Source organism: Mustela lutreola, chromosome 11 (genome assembly GCF_030435805.1).
Source record: "Mustela lutreola isolate mMusLut2 chromosome 11, mMusLut2.pri, whole genome shotgun sequence".
NCBI lineage: Eukaryota > Metazoa > Chordata > Mammalia > Carnivora > Mustelidae > Mustela > Mustela lutreola.
This window is the reverse complement of record NC_081300.1, coordinates 68,803,556-68,828,630: the sequence shown is the minus strand read 5'-3', so window position 1 is coordinate 68,828,630 and position 25,075 is coordinate 68,803,556. Positions and strand designations below refer to the sequence as shown.

At 42.6% G+C, this 25,075-nt stretch overlaps 1 protein-coding gene across 2 annotated transcripts in view; it reads left to right on the top strand.

The window, feature by feature from the left end:
* The window catches only part of RNF185 (ring finger protein 185), a 39,750-nt gene that overhangs the window by 8,848 nt on the left and 5,827 nt on the right, over positions 1-25,075 (top strand). The window contains exons 2-6 of one of the 2 annotated variants that reach the window (XM_059139329.1): positions 15,344-15,394; positions 17,872-18,092; positions 20,731-20,749; positions 21,930-22,042; positions 23,455-23,509. In XM_059139329.1, coding sequence (XP_058995312.1) covers positions 17,917-18,092; positions 20,731-20,749; positions 21,930-22,042; positions 23,455-23,509 — 363 coding nt within the window. In that variant the 5' untranslated portion in view covers positions 15,344-15,394; positions 17,872-17,916. The remainder of the gene's footprint in view (positions 1-15,343; positions 15,395-17,871; positions 18,093-20,730; positions 20,750-21,929; positions 22,043-23,454; positions 23,510-25,075) is intronic. The other variant, XM_059139330.1, reaches the window with a different exon arrangement.

Genomic DNA, 25,075 nt, shown 5'->3' with positions numbered 1-25,075 from the left:
AAATTTTTCTTTGTTCACTGATCAACCTAGGGTTGGAACTATGTTGTAAAGAAGTCAGAGCTGTTTAATGAGAAATTAGGGCTAAATGAAGTACAGAGGTTTCTTTCAACCTAAATAAATTCTCCACAGTTAACTCTGGTTTTTACTAAGCCCTTTCCCCCTATTAATTGGTATCACAGTACCTTTAAAAGGACACATAACTTTGGAACTTGTTTTTTGAAATAGTTAGGAAGTTCTAAGTGGAAACTATTTTGGGTGAGAGGCACAAAACAGTAATTTTAATTGTGAAGGTAATACATGTTCATACTGGGAAATACAGAAAAGCTTACCTCTCTTCCTACCCACATTGTTTCTGAAAAGAGCCTTTATTAAGTTGCTTAAATTTCCTTGTTTCTCCCCCAGTGTGTACATTTTTAATGGTTAGAACCATTCAGTGCACATAGTTCTATAGCTTGCTTTTTCTTGTTAGCATTTTTTAAAGATTTTTTATTTTTAAGCAATCTCCACACCCAAGGTGGGGCTGGAGCCCACACCCTGAGATCAAGAGTCATACACTCTAAGGAAGGACTGAGCCACACAGAGGCCCCTCGTGTTAGCATTTTAATGCTGATGTCTCTGTGCTTTTGCCAGTCTTTTTTGTAAGCATTACTTCTGATATATACACTTAGCCATTCGGTTATTCAGTAAATTAATAAGTATTGCTTGGGTATATAGAACAATGACTCAGCATGTTCTTAGTGAGGAGAATTCTGGTTTCTTTCTAATAAGGAGCACAGATTCTTTTAAAAACTTTTATTGTGATAAAATATACATAACAGAATTTACCATTTAACCATTTTTAGGTGTACTATTTGGTAGCATTAAGTATATTCACAGTGTGTGCAACCATCACCACTATGTGTTTTCAAAGCTTTATCATTACACCAAACAGAAACTCTATACCCATTAAACAGTAACTTCCCATTCCCCCTTCATCCTAGCTCCTGGTAACCTCTGATCCACTTTTTATCTCTATGAATTTGTCTATTGTAGATCTTCTCTTTTTTTAAAATTAAGACAGCATTCACCCATTTTTATTGTTGTTGTTGTTTTTTTAGTTTTTAAGTAGGCTCCACACCTATCATGAGTTCAAGAGTCACACACACTGGGGCACCTGGGTGGCTCAGTCGTTAAGCTTCTGCCTTCGGCTCAGGTCATGATCCCACCGTCCTGGGATCAAGCCCTACATTGGGGGTCCCTGCTTAGCGGGAAGCCTGCTTCCCCTCTCCCACTCCCCCTGCTTGTGTTCCCTCTCTTGCTGTGTCTCTCTCTGTCAAATAAATAAATAAAATCCTAAAAAAAAAAAAAAAAAGACATACACACAACCAGCTGAGCCAGCCAGGAACTCCTGTTGTAGATGTTTTCTGTTAATGGAATCATAAAATAAATGACACTTTGTGGAAACATAGGATCTTTTTTCCAATTTTTTTATTGTAGTAAAATACACATAATAAAATTTATCATCTTAACCATTTTTAAGTGTATAGGTTAGTGGTATTAGGTACATTCATACTGTCGTGCAGCCATTACCACCATCCATCTCCAGAACTCTTCATTTTGCAAAACTGAAACTCTTGTACCCATTAAACAGTTAACTCAAGGGTTCCTGGGTCACTTAGTGGGTTAAAGCCTCTACCTTTGGCTCAGGTCATGATCCCAGGGTCCTGGGATCGAGTCCCCGCATCAGGCTCTCTGCTCAGCAGGGAGCCTGCTTGCCCCTCTCTCTCTCTGCCTGCCTCTCTGCCTGCCTGTGATCTCTGTCTGTCAAATAAATAAAATCTTTAAACAGACAGTAACTCACCATTCCCTCCTTTCCCATACTTCTGGCAACCACAGTTCTACTTTCTGTCTCCGTGATTTTGACTCTTCTAAGTACCTCATATGACTGGAATCCTACAGTATTTGTCTTTTTCACCTAGTTTATTTCACTTAGCATAATGTCCCCAAGGGTCATCCATGTTGTGGTATGTGTTAGAATTTTCTTCCTTTTTAAGACTGAATACTCCATGGTATGCATGTATCACATTTTGTTTATCCATTTATTTATTTGTGGCTGTATATTTGGGTTATTTCCATGTTTTAGCTGTTGTAAATAATGGAAATATTAATGTGGGTGTACAGATATTTCTTTAAGACCCTGCTTTCAGTTTTTATGGCTATATACCCAGAAACAGAATTGCTGGATCATATGGTAATTCTATTTTTAATTTTTTGAGGAATAGCCATAGTGTTTTCCACGGCAGCTGTGCCATTTGACTTTCCTACCAAAAGTACAAAAGTACACTAAGGTTCCAGTTTCTCCACCTCCTCAGCAACACTTGTTACTTTCTGTTTTTTGTTTCTTTATTTTGTTTTTATAGTAGCCATGTTAATGGGTATAAGGTGGTATTTTGTAGTTTGGATTTGGATTTTTGTAATTAGTGATGGTGAGCATTTTTTCATGTTGTTTCATGTTGTTTCCACTTGTATCTCTTTGGAGAAATGTCTATAAAGTTCTTTGCCCATTCTTTTTTGTTTTTAAAGATTCTATGTATTTGACAGAGGGAAGCAGGAGAGCAGCAGGCAGAGGGAGAGGGAGAAGGCAGGCTCCCCCCCCCCCAACAGCAGGGAGCCCAATGGTGAATTTGACCCTGGGATCATGACCTGAGCTGAAGGCAGATGCTTAACTGACTGAGCCACCCAAGGTCCCCTCCTTTGCCCATTTTTGAAATGGACTGTTGTTTCATTGTTGTTTAGTTTTGGATTTTTTTTGTTTGTTTTTAAGATTTTATTTTTTTATTTGACAGAGAAAGCACAAGCAGAGGGAGGGGCAGAGGGAGAGGGAGAGGGAGAAGTAGGCTCCTTACTGGCAAGGAGCCCACTGCAGGGCTTCATCCCAGGACCCTGGGATCATGATCCGAGCCAAAGGCAGACGTTTAACTCAGCCACCAGGGTGTCCCAGGTTTTAGGAGTTTTCCATATATGCTGGATATTGATCCCTTAGATACATGATTTGCAAATATTTTCTCCCATTCTGTGAATTGCCTTTTTATTCTGTTTAGTGTCTTTTGATGAACAAAATTTTAAAATTTTCATGAAGTCTAATTTGTCTATTTTTTTCTTTTGTTGCCTTTGCATTTGATGTTTTGTCTAAAAAATTATTCCCAGAAATGTAGTATTTAAAGGAGGGAAGAAGCTACCAAGTGGGTTCTGGCTTAAGAGTCTCTGAAGTGGGGGCGCCTGGGTGGCTCAGTGGGTTAGGCCGCTGCTTTCGGCTCAGGTCATGATCTCAGGGTCCTGGGATCGAGTCCCGTGTCGGGCTCTTTGCTCAGCGGGGAGCCTGCTTCCCTCTCTCTCTCTGCCTGCCTCTCCGTCTTCTTGTGATTTCTCTCTGTCAAATAAATAAATAAAATCTTAAAAAAAAAAAAAGAGTCTCTGAAGTGGTCTGAATTGTCACATAGTACTACCACGGCCCCTACTTTTCTACTCTTCACATCAGCTAGGATGTCATGAGTACATCTCATTGAGCAGTGGCAGGAAAACATGACTGAATGGTGGTCCAAGGACACACAGAGGTCAGAATCAGCAAGCTGTGACTTGTTTCTGTGGAAATGGTCTAGTGGTCTGGCTGGCCATTCCACTCTTGGTGTTAGTCACCGGGTTGATTCCCCTGGTAGTCTCTGTAGCACCTGGTTATTTGATATCCATGCTCCCAGTTGCTCCTCAGAAGTGCTGTGTGGTATAGTCATGGGGGAAGTTTTTAAAGAGGAACAGCTCTCTCAATATGGGAGTGGGTCCTGGGCAAAAGCCCAGGGAAATACTTGTCTTTTCTTAGCACTACCAGCTCTGCAGAGGCATTTTTCAGTGAGATTCTTTTTTTAAAAGGACAGTTATATTATGACTAGACCATAGATTTCTTGAGGGCAGGACCCAGAACTTTGTCTTATTTATTTATTTATTTATTTTTAAAGATTTTATTTATTTATTTGACAGAGAGAGATCACAAGTAGGCAGAGAGGCAGGCAGAGAGAGAGAGGAGGAAACAGGCTCCCTGCTGAGCAGAGAGCCCGATTCGGGACTCGATCCCAGGACCCTGAGATCATGACCTGAGCTGAAGGCAGCGGCTTAACCCACTGAGCCACCCAGGCGCCCTCTAATTTATTTTTATCATTGAGCATAGTCCTTGGCATTCTCCAAATGTTTCCCGAACTGCTCTGACAATTAACATCAAGTGGCTCAGGACACAAACCTGATTTGTAAAAGTCAGTATTATATATTATTCTAAATGGTATCATTTTGGTTTTATTACTTTAAACTGTAGTTGGTTTATCTTACATATGCTCTCTTGATGTTCCTCCTTTGGACCTCCTTTTTTTTTTTTTGGACCTCCTTTTCAAAGGAGAAGTGAGATCATTGTTTTGTCAAGTATGAGCTAGGAGTTCTTAAATTCTTATGAAGTTTTCTCCTTAATTAGTTAAATCTTATCTTTTATTTACTTTTTATACTCTACCTTCAGGATATTTTAGAGCTCTTTAGCTCAGCCTCAGGTAAAATCTGAATTAATGAGATTTTATAGATTCTGTATTAATAAGGATTTACTGACCACATGAAAACAAAGGCAAAACTCTCATTTTGAAAACTTTTCTCAAAAAGAAGGAAGGGCAGACAAAGTTACTCTATGTGTAAGTGAGGACCCTGGCTTAGTGAGTGGCAGAGTTGAGTGTCAGACTAGTTCTGGTTCCAGATTTTTCCTTTCACTGTATTATACTTGAAATCTACAGCCCTTAACTGAGATCTTTCCAATCTGAAGATTTTTTTTTTCTTAAAGATTTTATTTATTTATTTGATAGAGAGAAATCACAAGTAGATGGAGAGGCAGACAGAGAGAGAGAGGGGAAGCAGGCTCCCTGCTGAGCAGAGAGCCCGATTCGGGACTCGATCCCAGGACCCTGAGATCATGACCTGAGCCGAAGGCAGCTGCTTAACCCACTGAGCCACCCAGGTGCCCCTGAAGATTTTTTTTTTAAGATTTTAAAAATTTATTTGACAGACAAGGAGCACAAGTAGGCCGAGAGGCAGGCAGGAGGGAGTGGGGAGGGATGTCTGTTTGAGTTGTATAGTTCTAAGTCTGGCTATCAGATCTATCAACCCACGCACATTTATGAGGTGTTCTTCAGGTTCCTGGCCCTGTGCTGAGTAAGGCACCTGGAAGCTGGGACCAAGGATGGAGACACACAAACAGCTCACTGAAATGTGTTAAGCACATTGGCTTGGGAGTTGGGAAGCTTTGCCTCTGACTGGCTCTGATCAAATGACCTGACTACTCTTAACCCTTAATCTAACACCCCAGGGGATGCTAACAATGGTATGGTAGTACTTACCGCAGAGGTAGGTTATGAAGATTAAATGAGATAATTCATGTAAAGAATGCTGTGTGTTAGCTGACATTATTCATGGTAATAATAAATATTAAAAATGGCTCCTGATTTTAAAACTTTTGGTGAAAATCTGATTTTGCCTGAATCAAATTAAGTGTATCCCATTCTGGATTTTCTCATACACAGTTCTGATGTTGCACCTACTATGCCTTCAAAGAATGATGGCCATTCAGAAAGGGAAGTTGTGACTCATTCATTAAGCAAATTAACCAAGTACCTGCTGATTACATAGCTCTGTGGGGAATATAAAAAAGGATGACTTCTTTTATATTTTGTGAGATCTTTATGTACCTTGTGAGATCTGACAGTGAGGGTAAGATTAATATTTTTCAAGCTCTTAAATCTGCTGGCACTGTGCTAGTGCCTTATTGTTTTATCTCTTTAATTCTTATAAACTGTCCTGGGAGAAAGGTAATAGCCCATTTTACACATAGGAGTAAAATAAAGGCTCAGAAAATAATGTCTAAAGTTAACCAAGTAAGTGGCAGAACTGAGATTTGAACCCAAAGCCGTCAAATTCCTCTGCTATGCTAGTTTTGTTTTTTTGTGTTTTGTTCTTTAAAGATTTTATTTATTTTAGAGAGAATGTGGGCACGTGAGCTCTGGCACAAGCAGGGGTGAGGTGCCCCATAAAGAACATTTTAAGACCGTGATAGAAAGGATGATAAAAGGCAGCTCTCGGATGACCCTTGAAAGTTTTTACCATTGATCATGCAAATCCTGCTTTACCTTTTCCTATGAAACCTGGTAAGCTTTAAGGAAAAGCTCTGAAGGGGTGCCTGGGTGGCTTAGTCAGTTAAGCATCTGCCTTCAGCGAGGGTTGTGATCCCAGGGTCCTGGGATTGAGTCCCACATGGGGCTCCTTGCTCAGTGGGGAGTCTTCTCCCTCTCCCTCTATCCTTCCCCTCCCCCTGGCTCATTCTCTCTCTCACTCTTTCTTTCAAATAAATAAAATCTTTTAAAAAGGGGCGCCTAGGTGGCTCAGCAGGTTAAGCCTCTGCCTTCAACTCAGGTCATGATCTCAGGGTCCTGGGATCAAACCCTGCATCAGGCTCTCTGCTCAGTGGGGAGTCTGCTTCTTGCTCTCTCTCTCTGTCAAATAAATAAATAAAGTCTTAAAAAAAAAAAAAGGAAAAGGATTGAAGTTTAAACCAAATCAAAGAAAAACCCTTTCTATGCAGAAGTACCTGAAGACAATATGAAAAAGTAGGAATAGCTGATCCCAGAGTCCCCACTCAAATATGAAGGGCACAAGGAATCTAAGGCCTTTCTTCTGCTTCAGTCCCAGCCCCTTGCTGCCTTATCATGCCCATATGCGCTCTGGGCTCCAGCCACCCTGAACCCAGCACAGTGCATTGTCCACTTCTCCTGTGTTCTATGTCTCCCCAGCATGCCTTGAAGTCATGCCCTCTATGTGTATTTCTGTCAGCACTCAGCAAGCTTAGGCTGCCTTGTTTACTTATCTGTGTCCCCCTTTAGACTGAAACCCTTTATCTCTGTATCCTGAATGCTTGGCATATAAGATCTTTGGTAAATCTTTAAAGATAGTGTGCCTGAGTGGTTCATCCAGTTAAGCATCTGCCTGCCTTTGGCTCAGGTCATGATCTCGGTCCTGGTTGGGCTCCCTGCTCAGCGAGGAACCTGCTTCTCCCTCTCCCTGTGCTCCTCCCTACAGCTTGTGCTTTCACTTCTATCTCAAATAAATAAATAAAATCTTAAAAAAAAAAATCTTTGAAGATAAGTGAGGGGTTAGTTGAGCAGATAGGGAGGTTAAAGGATGCCATAGAAAAGGAGCAGTGCTGCTCCAAAGAAAAGAGGCCAATCTCAGCTTCCTCTCTTCTTTCGGACGTGGAAGGTCATTCATGCCCATGCTCCTGTATTTGAGGGCCAGACCTCTCTTTAGGGACCTATCTAAACCACATCCAGACTCTAAAATTTTAGAGCCTGGTTTCTGTGTGTTCCAAGTTCCAATCAACTTACTTAGATTTCTTCCTACTCCAGTCTTCTGTGAGTGTGATGTAGACATTTTCAGAATGCAGTTCTCATCTCTGCCTACACGTGGTCCAGCAGCAGCCTAATGAGCAACACAGATGGGCTCGGGCAAGCTACAGTTCCTGGTAGAAGGCTTCCACGTGAGGGCACGTGAACAAGCATGTGTCCACAGGAACAAGAACTCTTCTGGGTATCCTCTGAGATCGTGCTAGTCATTTATCACCCAAATTTATAATCTTCATCACTAGGATTAACTTAGATACCTCGGCATACGCTGGTCCAAGAATTCTTAGAGTTTAAAGGCACTAAGAAGGCAGATTTTGAATACCTGCAGTTCTCTAGAACCTGAGAACTGAATACAAGGATGCTATGAAGAGATTTCTTTATGAGGTCAAGTTCCTCAGGGTTTCCTGAAGGGATATGCAACTTTTGTGTTCTCCTCCTTGCTCAGTTCCTGTGAGGTAGACCAAGCCAGCTCTGGGAAGGTAATAGGAGTGAGGATGCTGGGTCAGCCAATATCAGCTGGAAGCCGATATCAGCTTCCAGGCTCTGCATTCCTAAGGGATCATTAAGTATTGCAAACTGCTTTAGTCCCAGTACCACTTGTGCCAACCTGAACATCTCAAATTTAGGAATGTCTTTTGAAACTAAGTATGAATTTGTTTTTTCTTTTCTTTTTTCTTTTATTTATTTATTTATTTATTCATTCATTTGACACAGAGAGATCACAAGTAGGCAGAGAGGCAGGCAGAGAGAGAGAGAGAGAGAGAGAAGCAGGCTCCCTGCTGAGCAGAGAGCCTGATTCGGGGCTCAATCCCAGGACCCTGGGATCATGACCCGAGCCGAAGGCAGAGGCTTTAACCCACTCAGCCACCCAGGCGCCCCAATGAATTTGTTTAAGGATCAGTTCTGTCTTAGATGGACCAGAAGTGCTGACTGGTCTGAGAATCTCAGCTGACTTGTCTGTCTCCCATCCCCCAAGTTTATCTGACCTCTTTGTACTGTAGCTGGGGTTTGTACATTTGTACATTTTGAAGGACAGGCCCAGAGGTCGCTGTCCCTCCCAAACTCTGTGTTGTGTCATATTGCTTTGTGCTTTTGGTAGAGTTTAGAAGCTGGGTTTCCAAAACTTCATCAAAGAATTACCTGATGTGAAAGGTAGGAGCACTTATTTGAAAATACAGATTCTTGGGCACTGTCCAGATCCAAATCCTATTTAAATCACTGAGTGGGGGCTTCTGGGTGGCTCAGTCGGTTAAAGCCTCTGCCTTAGGCTCAGGTCACGATCTCAGGGTCCTGGGATCGAGCCCCACGTCAGGCTCTCTGCTCAGCGGGGAGCCTGCTTCCTCCTCTCTCTCTGCCTGCCTTTCTGCCTACTTGTGATCTCAGTCTGTCAAATAAATAAATAAAATTTAAAAAAAGAAAATCAGTGAGGGGTCTAGGAGCCAGATTTCTTTCTTTCTTCTTTTTCTTTTTCTTTTTTAGATTGATTTTATTTATTTGAGAAAGAGAGACCACAAGTAGGCAGAGAGGCAGGCAGAGAGAGAGAGAGAGAAGCAGGCTCCCCGCCAAGCAGAGAGAGCCCGATGCGGGACTTGATCCCAGGACCCTGAGATCATGACCTGAGCCGAAGGCAGCTGCTTAACCCACTGAACCACCCAGGTACCCCTAGGAGCCAGATTTCTGAGAGGGTGCCTTGTTTAGGAAAACAGGCAAGTTTGATGGAGCCCCTGGATAAGAATTCTTATAATTATCCATGTGTCTTCTTTAGCTCTTATTCCAGATTCCAGAGCCTCAGCTTGGCTGTGGTCTTTGTGACTTCCCTCCACACACAGAGCTGGTAGCCCCAAGCCTTAAATGTAGTTGGTGCTAGACATACATTGATTGAATGCATGAATGTATGAGTCACACTCACTCAAAAGTTAAAGCATTGTGCAATAAACTTGACAGAAAACAAAGACCAGTTATTTAATTTTGTAAAGCTACATGGTAAAGCATAACATGTAAAAGTGAAAAGAGTGCCAGTGTTGTGTTGGAAAGTCTGAATTTGGCGCTGGGTGGTGGCCTGGCCTTGGGCAGGTCCTCTAACCTCCCTGGCCTGATAGCCTGTTCTATAAAGTGGAGTGACAATCAGAGTGGAAATAGATGTGAATGTGCTTGAAAAGCAGAAAGTAGATTCAGATCAGGAGTGAAGAATTGTCCTGAGCAGGATTGTTGTGTGGTCAGGTTGAAGTTCATAGTCTCTACCAGGACCAGGAGAAAGTTTTAGTAGAATGGCAGCTCAGGCATGCTCAGGACCTGCTTCCCTTTATTCTGTGCACTTCCTGAGCCAACCAGGGTCCTCTGGCCTCTAGCCACTGTCCCACTTCTGCTGGGTACAGGAGGATGTGGTCACATTCTCTCGTTCTGGCAGTGTTTAGTAGCTAGCCCCCGGGGAAGGTTGCTCATCTCTGCCATACTGCCTTGGCGTGGTAAAGTTCCTTTACATGAGGGTAGGGAGGAGGTGAGGAGAAAAGGCTCCATGGGTAGGTGCACAGCTCTAGGGCCCATGATGTGTTGCAGAGAGAGGTTTGTGAGCAGCCAGGCTGTTAATCAAAACCAGTCACACGTGCCCACACGCACTCACTTCGCAAACATTTGAGTGCCTTCTAGGAGGAGGCTTTAGAGCCTGAGTAGGGACCACGTGGTCAGTCTACTAAGAATTAGAATGAGAGTTAATGTGGTCTGCTCGAAGTTGAAATGTGCAGGCCTCTCCAGTGTCTAACCTGCTGTAAGCCTGCTGCTATCTGCAAACTAATCTGTCCTGTTACTGTCCCCTGACCATTCCCACCCTCACACCTGCCTTGATCCTGACTGTCCCCTTAAGCCTTCTGTCCCTTAGGATTATGAGCCATGCAGAGCCTTGTTGGGTGCAGTGGGGGGGTAATGAACCAGGATAAGGGGTGTCTGTGTACATCTGCCCAGTAGCAGTGGCCCCCTCCTACCTTGGTGGACCCTCTGGTGTCACTGAGGGTCTTGGTGACCCCCTGGGTCACTGTATTATCTCATAGGGCCACCTTTGCAGCCCTGTAGAAAGCATGACACCCTCACTTTTCAGGTGAGAAAAGAGATTGTAGTCATCAAGGTATCTACTCAGAGTGGTTGATTTCCAGAATTTGGGGAAAATTGGAACACTGAGAAATGTTTTTGATTTTTACTTTTTTTTTTTTTTAAAGATTTCATTTATTGGAGAGAAAGAGAGTGCATACAGCTGTACATGCACACCTGAAATGGGTAGGGGCAAAGGGAGAGGTAGAAGCAGATGCCCTGCTGAGCAGAGAGCCTGTGGCAGCTCAGGGCTCCATTCCAGGACTCTAGGGTCATGACCTGAGCCAAAGGCAGATGCTTAGCTGACTAAGCCACCCAGGCCCCCCAGAGGTTGTTGTTTTTGTTTTTGTTTTCAAATGCACGATTGCTCTTGTTTTTGTCTGATTTAATAATAATACATGTAAAAATGTCAGTTTTGTAAATGCGGAGGACTAAGAAAATATGTCACTACCTCTAAGACCCCACCAATACAGATAGTCACTATAAACAGTTTTTTTTTTTTTTTTTTTTTTTTTTTTTTTTTTTTTTTTTAATTATGAACACTTTTAGATGCTTTATTTAGATGGTAAAGCTTCAATAAGGATGCTCAGGAAATTAAGGATTTCATAATAAATATTTTCAAGTTAATGATAAGGATCATGTCTCCTAAAATTCCTTTTAAAAGAATCTACTATGTGCTACAGAACAATAAAAATCATCTACATTTTCCTTGGTTCTTCAGGATCTTATAATTTCTCATTTTTTTTTAATTTTTTATTTTTTATAAACATATATTTTTTATATACATATATTTTTATCCCCAGGTCTGTGAATCACCGGGTTTACACACTTCACAGCACTCACCAAATCACATACCCTCCCCAATGTCCATAATCCCACCCCCTTCTCCCCAACCCCCTCCCCCCGGCAACCCTCAGTTTGTTTTGTGAGATTAAGAGTCACTTATGGTTTGTCTCCCTCCCAATCCCATCTTGTTTCATTTATTCTTCTACCCACTTAAGCCTCCATGTTGCATCACCACTTCCTCATATCAGGGAGATCATATGATAGTTGTCTTTCTCTGCTTGACTTATTTCGCTAAGCATGATACGCTCTAGTTCCATCCACGTTGTTGCAAATGGCAAGATTTCATTTCTTTTGATGGCTGCATAGTATTCCATTGTGTATATATACCACATCTTCTTGATCCATTCATCTGTTGATGGACATCTAGGTTCTTTCCATAGTTTGGCTATTGTGGACATTGCTGCTATAAACATTCGGGTGCATGTGTCCCTTTGGATCACTACATTTGTATCTTTAGGGTAAATACCCAATAGTGCAATTGCTGGGTCATAGGGCAGTTCTATTTTCAACATTTTGAGGAACCTCCATGCTGTTTTCCAGAGTGGCTGCACCAGCTTGCATTCCCACCAACAGTGTAGGAGGGTTCCCCTTTCTTCGCATCCTCGCCAGCATCTGTCATTTCCTGACTTGTTGATTTTAGCCATATAAACAGTTTTAAAACAGGTGTGTTTCGGCAGGGATGTCCACTATCACCACTGCTATTCAACATAATACTAGAAGTCCTAGCCTCAGCAATCAGACAACAGAAAGAAAGAAAAGGCATTGAATCGACAAAGAAGTCATCAAACTCTCACTCTTTGCAGATGATATGATACTTTATGTGGAAAACTTAAAAGACTGCACTCCAAAACTGCTAGAACTCATACCAGAATTCAGTAAAGTGTTAGGATATAAACGCACAGAAATCAGTTGCATTTCTATACACCAACAGCAAGAGAGAAGAAAGAGAAATTGAGTCAATCCCATTTACAATTGCACCCAAAACCATAAGATACCTAGGAACAAACCTAACCAAGGAGGCAAAGAATCTACATCTGTACTCAGAAAACTATAAAGTACTCATGAAGGAAATTGAGGAAGACACAAAGAAATGGAAAAATGTTCCATGCTTATGGATTGGAAGAACAAATACTGTGGAAATGTCTATGCTACCTAAAGCAGTCTACACATTTAATGCAATCCCTATCAAAATACCATCAATTTTTTTTCAAAAAAATGGAACAAATAATCCTAAAATTTATATGGAACCAGAAAAGACCCCGAATAGCCAGAGGAATGTTGAAAAAGAAACCCAAAGTTAGTGGCATCACAATTCTAGACTTCAAGCTATATTACAAAAGCTGTAGTCATCAAGACAGTGTGGTACTGGCACAAAAACAGACACATATATCAGTGGAATAGAATAGAGAGCCCAGAAATAGACCCTCCACTCTATGGTCAACTAATCTTCGATAAAACAGGAAAGAATGTCCAATGGAAGAAAGACAGTCTCTTCAACAAATGGTGTTGAAAAAATTGAACAGCCTCATGCAGAAGGATGAAACTGGACCATTTCCTTACACTACACACAAAAATAGACTCAAAATGGATGAAAGACCTCAACATGAGACAGGAATGCATCAACATCCTTGAGAACACAGGCAGCAACCTCTTCACCCTCAGCTGCAGCAACTTCTTCCTAGAAACATCGCCAAAGGCAAGGGAAGCAAGGGCAAAATGAACTATTGGGACTTCATCAAATCAAAAGCTGTTGCAGAGCAAAGGAAACAGTCAACAAAACAAAAGACTACTGACAGAATGGGAGAAGATACTCGCAAATGACATACCAGATAAAGGACTAGTATCCAAATCTATAAAGAACTTACCTAATTCAACACCCGAAGAACAAATAATCCAATCAAGAAATGGGCAAAGGACATGAACAGACATTTCTGCAAAGAAGACATCCAGATAGCCAACAGACACATGAAAAAGTGCTCCACATCACTCAGCATCAGGGAAATACAAATCAAAACCACAATGAGATAACCACCTCACACGAGTCAGAATGGCTAAAATTAACAAGCCAGGAAACAACAGATGCTGGCGAGGATGCAGAGAAAGGGGAACCCTCCTACACTGTTGGAGGGTATGCAAGCTGGTATAGCCACTCTGGAAAACAGCATGGAGGTTCCTCAAAAAGTTGAAAATAGAGCTACCCTACGACCCAACAATCGCACTTTTGGGTATTTACCCTAAAGCTACAAATGTAGTGATCCAAAGGGGCATATGCACCCAAATATTTATAGCAGCAATGTCCACAATAGCCAAACTATGGAAAGAACCTAGATGTCCATCAACAGATGAATGGATAAAGAAGATGTGATACACACACACACACACACACACACACACACACACACTGGAATACTATGCAGCCATCAAAAGAAATGAAATCTTGAATTTGCAACAATGTGGATGGAACTAGAGGGTATTATGCTGAGCGAAGTAAGTCAATCAGAGAAAGACAAGTATAATATGATCTCCCTTGATATGAGGAATTTGAGAGGCAGAGTGGGGAGTTTGGGTGTTAGGGAAGGAAAAAATGAAACAAGATGGGATCAGGAGGAAGACATACCATAAGAAACTCTTAATCTCATGAAACAAACAGGGTTGCTGCAGGGAGGAGGTGTGTGGAGAGGGTGGTTGGGTTATGGACATTGGGGCGGGTATGTGATATGGTGAGTGCTGTGAAGTGTAAGCCTAACGGTTCACAGACCTGTACCCCTGGGGCCAATAATACATTATATGTTAATAAAAACAATAATTAAAATTGTCGCCTGGGTGGCTCAAGGGGTTGAGCCTCTGCTTTCGGCTCGGGTCATGGTTTTGGGGTCCTGGGATCGGGCCTCACATCGGGCTCTCTGCTCGGCGGGGAGCCTGCTTCCCCCTCTCTCCACCTGCCTCTCTGCTTACTTGTGATACCTCTCTCTCTCTCTGTCAAATACATAAATAAATAATCTTTAAAAAGTAATAATAATTTAAAAACAAAGAAAAGGGAAAAAAACAAAAAACCAGGTGTGTTTTCCCACATTTTAAAAGACATTTTCTAATATTTATATTTCATTATTTTAACTAATTAATATTATACATACATTTTACAGTTTTTTTAAGCATTCTTATAAAAGTAATAACCTGCTTGTCATAAAACATTAAAACAGGATGAGAATATAAAATTCGAAGTTCCGCATTCCCTAATCCCAGAAATAATTGTTGATAGTTTAGTGTGTGCCTTCTAGACGTTTTCTTTGCCTCTGTGTGTGTGTGTGTGTGTGTGTATGTGTGTGTATCTATATATGTGTATATCCTTTTATATATTTGTATTTTACCCAAATAAGTTTAGACACATACTTTTATGCATCCTCACCTGTTTTTTTTTAAATTCCTTTTATTGTGGAAATGTACAAGCACACACAAAAATAAGCTAATGGGATAAGCCCCCATTCATCATTTAGTTCCAACAGCCTCCACCTTCCCTGTTCTTAGTCTTTTCTCTCCATTTTCACTTCTCCCCCTGGAGTACTTTAAAGCAAATCCCAGACATCATTCCTTCATAAATATTTAAGTATATATTTCTTGGGGTGCCTAGTGGCTCAGTTGGTTAACCGTTTGTCTTTGGCTCAAGCCATGATGCTGGGGTCCTGGGATGGAGCCCCGCATTGGGCTCCCTGCTCAGTAGGGAGCCTGCTTCTCTCTCTCCCTCTGCCTCTACTTCCTGCTTGTGCGCTCTCTCGCTCTCTCTCTCAAGTAATAAATAAAATCTTTTTTAAAAAAATATTTCTAGCAGGTGAGTATTTTTTAAATTATGCAATACCATTGTCATACTCAATAAAATTAATACTCAATAAAATTAATTTCTCAAGATAACTAATACCCAGACTAAATCTAATTTGAACAATTATCTCACAAGTGTCTTTTTACAGGTGGTTGTTTTGAACCTGGTTCCGGTGAGATCCACACACTTTCAGTGGTCGGTATGTCTCAAGTCTCAATTTAGAACTCCACATCCTACTATTTAGTTTTTAAGAACTTGGATTATTTGTATTGGAGATTGTCTTCTGGAGTTGTTAAACATGTCCTTCTATGCCCCATATTTTCTGTAAATGGGTAATTTATTTTGGAGACATCATTAGAGTCCATGGTTTTTTTGGTTTTTTTAAAAAGATTTTATTTATTTATTTGACAGGGATCACAAGTAGGCAGAGAGGCAGGCGGGGGGTGGGGGAGAGGCTCCCTACTGAGCAGAGAGCCCGACGTGGAGCACCATCCTAGGACCCTGAGATCATGACCTGAGCCAAAGGCAGAGGCCTTAAACTGCTGAGCACCCAGGTGCCCCTAGAGTCCATGTTTTAAGAGTGCTTTATTGTTGGTGATATGTACTTCCTATTGCATCACATCAGGAGACTGTCATTAAGATTGATCAGTGAACCTGACTTTATGATTGTCTTTCCACTTCTTTTTTTTTTTTTTAAAGATTTTATTTATTTATTTGTCATAAAACAGAGAAATTACAAGTACACTGAGAGGCAGGCAGAGAGAGAGAGAGAGAAGGAAGCAGGCTCCCTGCTGAGCAGAGAGCCTGATGCGGGACTCGATCCCAGGACCCTGAGATCATGACCTGAGCCGAAGGCAGTGGCTTAACCCACTGAGCCACCCAGGCGCCCCTGTCTTTCCACTTCTGTATGCACAGTCCTTAATGTTAAAGGTTTTATTTATTTATTTGAGAGAGAGTAAGAGAGAGAGATCATGGGCAGCAGGGAAAGGTGGAGGGAGAAGCAGATTCTCTACTGAACAGGGAGCCTGATGAGGAACTTGATCCTGGGACCCTGGGACCCTGGGATCATGACCTGAGCTGAAGACAGATGATTAACTGACGGAGCCACCCAGGTACCCACACAGTTCTTGATTTTAAAAGATAAACATATTTTAAAGAAGCTCACACAGGTCAGGACTTGAGCTGCAATGACATGTGAAGGCCTTAACATGTCCCTCAGAAGCAGCCTCTATCCTAAGAAGAAGAGAACAGTTGTATGTGGAAAGGAAGAAGCACTGGGTCAGGGAGAAGGTCTTGGAGCTGAGGCCAGTGAGGCACTGGTGCTGCCAGCAGCCAGCTGCCCTTCAGGGACATTATGTAAAATGATGTAACTGAGTGAAAAAGTGGCAGTGAGCCGGTCTCCTCTCCCTGCCCAAGTCACAGAGGTGCTGTGGTGGTGAGGGATGCTCGTGAGTCCAGAGTTCTGAGTTGGTGGTGTGTAGGAAGGCTTGCTTGTTGGTCTGAGAAGACTGGCTTTTTGGTCCTTCACATCTCCAAACTTTGGAAGCTGACATCAGAGCGGTCTTTTGACACTCCAGTGGTGAGTCCCACACTTACGGTAGGGGCTGCCACTTTGGAAAGAGTGGATGAGATGACCTGGAGTAGCACAGTATCAGAGCTAGAAGGAGACAACTAGGAGACAGTTTACAGATGAGGAAACTGTGGCCCACAGAGGAGAAGGGAGGTTCTTAAAACATCTGCCAAGCTGGAGGCTTAGCTGAAGCCAGCATCCAAGCTGGTGGTTCTCTGGCTGTGATAACCAGCCAGCACTTCCTGCTTAGAATTTCTAAGATGGTGGGGGTGGTCCGACCAAGCTCTTCACAGATTCTTAATCTGCACCCAGAATTTCTGGGTGTCCTTGGTGTTGGTCTTGTCTACATTCTTGTTCAGTTCCTGGCGCGTTCTTTGATTTGGAGGCAGTCTTGAACAGCGGTCCCTTTCTCTCAGCGTTTGGTGGCCAGCTTGATCTGTGGCAGTGCAGTAGTTTGAATACAGACTGGAGGTCATGAGTTCCCGGTCTCAGCTCCACATTAGTCAGTTAGAGGAGAGGTCTTGGGCTGCAGTTTCCTGAAGAAACTGGACCAGATCAAGTTTGCCTAAAGCATTATATGAATTGCCACATGGTTCTGTGTGAGGATAAACAGCTTTTCTGTCATTATGTATTTGTATTTATTTTTCACTTACAGTAACTAATAACTGGTTTTTTATGTATAGCAGTGACATAAGCCTTCTGGTCTAAGCAGATTCACCCGCCAGTATAGAGGCAGTCCAAAGTTAGAGGACAGTCTGTGAACATTTAGTTTTATTGAGCACATATTACCTGGGTTGGTTATCCTGGGAGAATGTAAAGACATGTGAGAAAAGGTTTCATTTCCTTTGGAGAGCCATCTGCATGGAGGATGTTCTGTTTTCATGCAGTATGTTTTGCGTGGTACTTTCTAGGCTATTCATGAAAGTTTTTGAGTCATTGTTCTCTGGGTAGTGCCCCATGAGTATCATCCTCTGCAGCCTCTGCAGAGTGTGTGTAAAGGTTCAGTCATCTGAACTTCTGGAGTTGAGAGAAGATTAGGGTATTGCCATGGAAACTGGGGAGAGTGGTATGCAGAAATGAATAATCAAGGCCTCTCTGCCTTTCAGGATTTTCCTGGGGAGAATCTTCAGTCAGTTTGCCGACAGCCAAGGATGGCGAGCAAGGGGCCCTCGGCCTCTGCCTCCCCTGAGAACTCCAGTGCAGGGGGGCCCAGCGGTAGCAGCAATGGTGCTGGCGAGAGTGGAGGGCAGGACAGCACCTTCGAGTGCAACATCTGCCTGGACACAGCCAAGGATGCTGTCATCAGCCTGTGTGGCCACCTCTTCTGGTCAGTGCCCCTGCCACCACCCACAGAAGACACATGGCCATGTTTAGAAAACCTGTGGTTTGGGCAGCTTTGGAACAGGAGGTTTCCCACTCACTTTGGGCCTCCTGATACGATCAGGTCCAAGAAGCAGAAGCCCTGGGTTCTTATCCCAGTTCTGCTGCTGATAAGCTGAGTGATCTTGGGCAAATCCTGTCCCCACTCTGGACTCTGTACCCCCACCTCTAACGTGAAAATACTTACCAGTTAGTGAGCAATTACGAAGTGCCACTTGCTGTGCTGAGCGAAGAGGCAGTATGTACAGTGGTTATACTGTGGTATACCATTCAGCAAGGACAGTGGAGCCAGACTTCCTTGTTCTGAATCCTGACTCTGCCACTACGGTCCTGGATGACCTTGGGCAAGGTGCTTACATACACTCATTTTACAGGGTTGTCAGTGAGCAATCAAATGACTCAAAATACATAAAAAGCTTAGAAGAGCACATAGCACACACTGCATGCTGTGTGTTAGCAATGATCCTAATAATTGTTGCTATATTTTATGTATATCAAAATGAAGTGGGAGGGTTAGTTTCATTCTGGCCTCCATCATAGGAGTCCCTCATGGATCTGAGGTTCTGGGTAAATGTTGTGATTTTATTCTCCCTTAATTTTGAGCTGGACCTTGAAGGGTGAATTGGGCTAAGTGGAGGGGTAAGAATGGCAGATAAGACAAAGAGAACATGCCCCCCAAGGCAGACATTTTCTAGGGTAGACATATGCACTTTTGGGTATGAGATTTCAAGACCCTGAGACTGCTGTGTACCTCAGATAGCACCTTGGATGGGGGACTGGGAAGTGTTAGGGAACAAGAGTGGTTAAGAGAGGGTTGGGCCAGATTCTCAAACCCAGATTTGATTGATTAGGACATAAAGCTGTGGGATATTTTTGAGCAGGAAAGTGGTGTGAAGAAAGAGTCATTTAAGTATTATTTAAGGTAGTTTAAGATAAAGAGATAACTTTATTGAATTAACAGAATGGGGCATATTTTGTTCTGGCAGCTCTTGCCCTAATCATTAAGTTTTATGCAGAAACCGTTGTTTCCTAGAAATTGAAGATTCTCTGGGGCAGTATAAAACCAGGAATTGAAACAAGTGACAAAATTAAGAATAAATCAACGTACCATTAGAAAGAATAGACTCTAAGATGAAACAGATGCTTCCTGTCAGAGTGGTTTATCCCTGGGCAAATCTGCAATCCTCTTTCTACCTCAGTATCCTCTTCTGTAAAATGGAATTAATTACACTTTGTCTTAGGTTAATATGACCCTCCAATGACATTAACAAATGGAAAGCTAATCAGCCATATCCTGGCACTCAATAGTTGCTTAATAAATTGAAGCGATCACCATCTTTGTTATAATTTTGAACTTTCCGTTAGAGGAAAGTCACCTCCACTTCTCCCCCATAGACTTCAAGGGAAGTTGCCAGTGGAGGGGATCTGTGATTTTGGGTGCATTGGGCTCAGTTTGGAATGACATTGCAAGGTTAATGTAGGAGTCAGATGTCAGGTGTGTCTGTTACATTCAGGGAGATTGCATGTCTGGATGGTGGGGCTCTGTGGGTCAGGAACTGGGAAAGGAATTAACCTCTGAGTCCAACAAATTTTACTCAGCTAAAGGAGTCGTGTTTTATGAGGGACAGAAACCGTGCCCACATTTTCCACTGTCCTGGCACACAGGAGGTGTGCAGTGGATATCTGTTAGTTGGATGAATAAACCAAGAGAGTAAAAATGAAAAATCTAGAGTTAGAGTAACTTTTCCTTCAATTCTGTAAATATCTTTTTTTGCACCCAATGCTGGGTGATAGAAGGGACAATAAGCTGAAAGTTAGGAGACTTTTTAGTCCTGGTGCCACAGGCAAGTTGTTTCTTGTTTCTGAATTTGGTTTCCTCTTTTGAAAAATGAGAGACTGGGCAGCTGTTCATGGTAATACAACTCATTAAGCTGTGAAAGGTAGCCCTTTCTGCCAAGAAGCATCCCCGTTTTCATTATTTAAAGATTTTTTTAATAGTAAACTTGAACTTTTAAACAACTTCCTGCCAGCAGAGCACTCAAGGTTGAGGACAGCCTGAAGATTCTCTTAAACCAGATCTAGAGTCACACATTGTGAGTCTTAGGTTAGGAACCCACTGAAACGGAGTCTAAAATACGGTGTGTTTGTGTGTGTATGTGCACGTGCGTGTGTGCGTGCACTGTGTGTATGAGAATGCCTCATGAATTTTTCTGCATAGAGGGTCTTTAGCCTATATTGGATTCCTTCAGAGGTCACAATCCCTCAGAGATTGACTTGTAGAGAAGCTGAGTCTGGGATGGTCTGGGACCTGGGGGTCCTTTACAAGTAAGATCCCAGAGGTAGAGACTGGGGTCTTGTCTCTCTGTTGCCTGATTTTTCCTGTGATTTTAGACCATGCTTTTCTGATTTCTGGTACTAGTGATTCCCCACAGACACTCAGGGAGGTTGTAGTGCTCCATAGTTCCACCCTGTGTTCCCATTTTTTCTGCTCCCACCGTTGGTGTTTTTTCTAATGAAAGCATTTTGCTTCCTTTACCCCCATTCTCTTTCTCCTTGATGACTGGTTGCCCTGGGGACTCTGGCAGTTGGCCGTGTTTACATCAGGTAAGATACATTTCACTTTACTTTGTCTTTCATCAGCTATGGTTGCACAAGACACCCCTAATCTCAGGAGACTACTGTCAGAAGCTGCAATCTCCCATTTGTGGACTCATTTGCTTGTTTTACCCCCCTCAACCTTCATTATACACCTGCCCACTGACAGATACTTGCTGAAAACAAGGGGTCAGTATAGTACCTGGGATGGTCCTGATTCTGTTATCGATGGTTTTTGTGTCCTTAGCAGGCCACCTCTCTGGCTCACAGTTCCCTATCTATAGATAGCTTGGATTTGATAGTATGTGTGGTTTTTATTTTTGAGATTCTGCCTCTACAAAAAGAACCTCCTAGAATATCGACTATTCCCCCTACCTGTAAAGGCCTTGAAAATGTTAGGAAGGAAGAAATTTTTTTGGTCTCAACAGAGAGTTTTTGTGTGAGGGGGGAAAAAGTCTGTTTTCTCAGCTCTACATTATTAGGAAAACCAGTCAGTTAAGTATTCACCAAGACCCAGGCACATGCTCGGTGAGACAGAGCAGGGCTTGGCATTCACAGCTGGCTGTGAATAATCACTGTGAGCTGACTGTCTCCACGGTTGTTGGCAAAAGAGCACCACACTAGTAGGTGGCTTAGGCATGTAGGGGGAGGACAGAAGTTCCAGAGCTCTAGAGTCTCAGAATTGAGGTGGGAGAAAGAAGTAAAGGAAGGAAGAGAGAGGTTCCCACTACGTTTAGGGCTATGCATTCTGATCTCCAGCAGAACCTAATAAATTTATAAATTTATCTGCTGGAAATTTATAAAAAGCACATAACATAAGTTTTGAAGCTTTCAACAGTAGGATAAAGGAAGTGGGATATAAAATCATTAAATGCTGCTTTCTCCTTGACCCCTCGACACAGCTCTAGGCTTGAGTTCCTTCCTGCTGTGTTGCAGGGAGCCCCTAGAAGTAATGAAGCATGAGGAAGCCTGTTTAATTATGAGGTATTTAAAAGCAATTTTTATTTTACCGCTAGTAAATATTTATTGAGTGCCAGGAGCAGGAATCAGAGAATGGGGTTCCTTGAAGTGTTCCGTGCTGGTGTCAGTGTTTCCAGTTTGAGGCCCCTGACCCATGTTGTTTCGCTGTCTGTGATTGCTCTGTAGTGGGCTTAAACACCATTCGTGCATTTTTCTCTCCTGTTTGCAGTGGTTGGAGACCAGACCTAACAGACAAGTGTGTCCAGTTTGCAAAGCCGGCATCAGCCGAGATAAAGTGATCCCGCTCTATGGCAGGGGCAGCACTGGGCAGCAGGACCCCAGGTGAGGCCTTGGGGCACCTCTCACACCTACTCCTCCCTTTGGATATGAATTTACTTCCATTTAGCACCTTCTCACTCCACCTTCTACTTAGTGCTTACAGACCCTCAGTTTTGAGGCAATTGGGATCCAGATGGGAGTTCATCAGGAAGGGAGGGAAGCCAAGTTGCTCCTCACTGGGCTATAATATGAATATCCACTGAGTGTCTGCCAGCAAGCAGGCAATGTGCTAGGCAGTGCACAAGATAGCACAGTTTTAAGTATGCAAAGTGCTGTGAAGGAGCAGCTTGGGAAGCAGGGTGTCTAGCAGGAGAGTCTGCAAGGAGGGGGGTTGCTGCAGCAGTGATATATAAAGTACAGAGGGAAAGGGGACAGGAGGTCTGGGAGGCTTTGTGGAGTTTGGGGTGTGGATGGGTCTGTCATTCTACGAGAGCCCTGTCATGCTGAGAGCACTTCATGGTCTGTCATACGCGTGCACACGCTCACACACCCCCAGACTCTCCCAGCAGTGTCTCATACTGTCTCTTACTACCCCACCCCCAGCATACCCTGTATCCACATATACTGGACTTCTCTTAAAGGAACTTAGCCTTTCACATTCATGAGCCTTCGTAATTGTTTTCCCTCTCTCTCTTCTGCCCTCCCCAGTCCTGCTCAACACCCTCCTTGGTCCATCTTCAAGGAGCAGTCCTGAAGTTACCTCCTCCTTGAAGTGGTCCTTCTTCCTCACATCAGTTGCTCTCAGCCGTGCTTCCATCCTATGTGGTTGAGATCTCTGTTCAAGAAGTCCCTTCCCATGCTGTATTGTGATTGATTGTGGCCCCCTTTAAACCATAAACACCTCAAGAGTAGAGTCCATCACAGTCTTAGTATTGGTAGTGTCCTGCCTAGTGCCTCACGGCTAACAAGCCCTCAGTCCAGTATGTTGAGGATGAGTGATAGAAGAGGCTAAGACCCAGAGGCAAAAAGCAAAGTGTATAGAGTGCTTACCAAGGAATAGTGGGAAGTAAAGCTGAAGTTAATAGGGGCAGATAGAGAGATCCTGAATCTCAGCCCTCTATGCTGACAGGCCATTCCTGTTTCAGTTTGGATTTGGGATTTTTAACATTGGTGACCTCTTTATTACACAGGTCCAGGGAAGGTGTCTGGCTAGCACTCAACCAGTCTGGGTCAGGCTCCTGTGAGAGGAGTAGGCTCTAGTGCAACATGATGAACATCTTAGAATAAGCAGATTTTTTTCTCTGCTTTTCTGTATAGTTGGCAAAACAGTCGCAAGTAGAATGAAGGTTAGGATTTAGTTTAATTTGGTATAAGTTCCTGTGCTGCGCATAGTGGACCTGACCCTGAGCTCCCACCCCACTCAGAGCCGCTGAAAGCATTTTATAATTATTTATTTTACGATGTTTCTGTTTCAGAGAGAAGACCCCTCCCCGTCCTCAAGGACAGAGGCCAGAGCCAGAGAACAGAGGGGTGAGGAACATTCTAGGAGAAGCTTCTAGAAATGAGCTTATGGCTTAAGAAGTTTCCATCTTGGACCTATACTTTTTCTCCTTGATTATAAAAGTAATGGAAAAATTGAAATAAACACAAAGGAAAGGAGAGGGAATAAACTTACAATCACACCATCCAGAGATAACTACAGGAAATATTTTGGTCTATTTTTTTCTATTGTTCTATACTTATATATACACACATGTAAATTTTATAGATCTGTTTATGTGCACGTATTTTATAGTGGGTATACATATGGGTATACATACATTTTTGTTTATTTTTAACAATACTTAGCTCCTGTTTCGTAGCTCTTTTTAAAAATTTCATTCATTCTATATTAAGTGCCTTCAGGATGCTGGGCATTATTCTAGGCACTGGTGATACATCAGTGAACATAGCAAAGATTCCTGGCCTTACCAATTTATATCACAGAGAGGGAGACTTTTTTAATGACATTATCTTGAGATTTTACATGCCAGGCTGTTTAGTGTTGAGTTGTATGAACTTAACATTATTTGATCCTTTGTTGGACATTTAACTGTTTTCTTTTTTCATTTTAAAAATACTCTGATGAACTTATAGATACATTTTTGAGGTTCATGGTTTTTTTACTAGGATAAATTCTTAGAAAAATCACTAGCTCAAAAATGCTAATTTAAGTCAGATGTTAGTATTAAAATTTTCTTTTTTTTTTTAAGATTTTATTTATTTGACAGACAGAGATCACAAGTAGGCAGAGAAGCAGGCAGAGGAAGAGGAGGAAGCAGGCTCCCTGCTGAGCAGAGAGCCCCATGCGGGGCTTGATCCCAGGACCCTGGGATCATGACCTGAGCCAAAGGCAGAGGCTTTAACCCACTGAGCCACCCAGGCGCCCTAATATTAAAATTTTCTTGTTAAAATATTGAAGAAATTGGGGCACTTGGGTGGCTCAGTGGATTAAGCCTCTGCCTTCAGCTTGGGTCGTGATCTTGGGGTCCTGGGATCGAGCCCCGCGTCGGGCTCTCTGCTTGGTGGGGAGCCTGCTTTCCCCTCCCTCTCTGCCTGCCTCTCTGCCTACTTGTGATCTCTGTCTGTCAAATAAATAAATAAAATCTTCAAAAAATAAAATAAAATATTGAAGAAATTATAAAAGCAGAATATTTATCCACACTAACAAGTATATTTTCATTTCTCCAGATTAAAATATTAAAATTTTGGAGGGAAAATACCTATCTGTATCTTGTCTACATCCCTACATATTGTCCTGAGGATTCTTAAGACGATAGTGTTCAGTTTTGTCTGCCAGTGTGGTCACAAGAGTTTTTCATTTCCCCATAAGAATTAAGAGCATGGGGTTTTTGGACCATATGGACAGGTTTTTTGGGACAGAGATCACAAGTAGGCAAAGAGGAAGGCAGTGGGTGGGGAAGCAGGCTCCCTGCTGAGCAGAGAGCCAAGTGTGGGGCTCCATCCCAGGACCCTGAGATCATGACTTGATCCGAAGGCAGAGGCTTAACCCACTGAGCCACCCAGGTGCCCCAGGATCATATTGACAGTTGACAG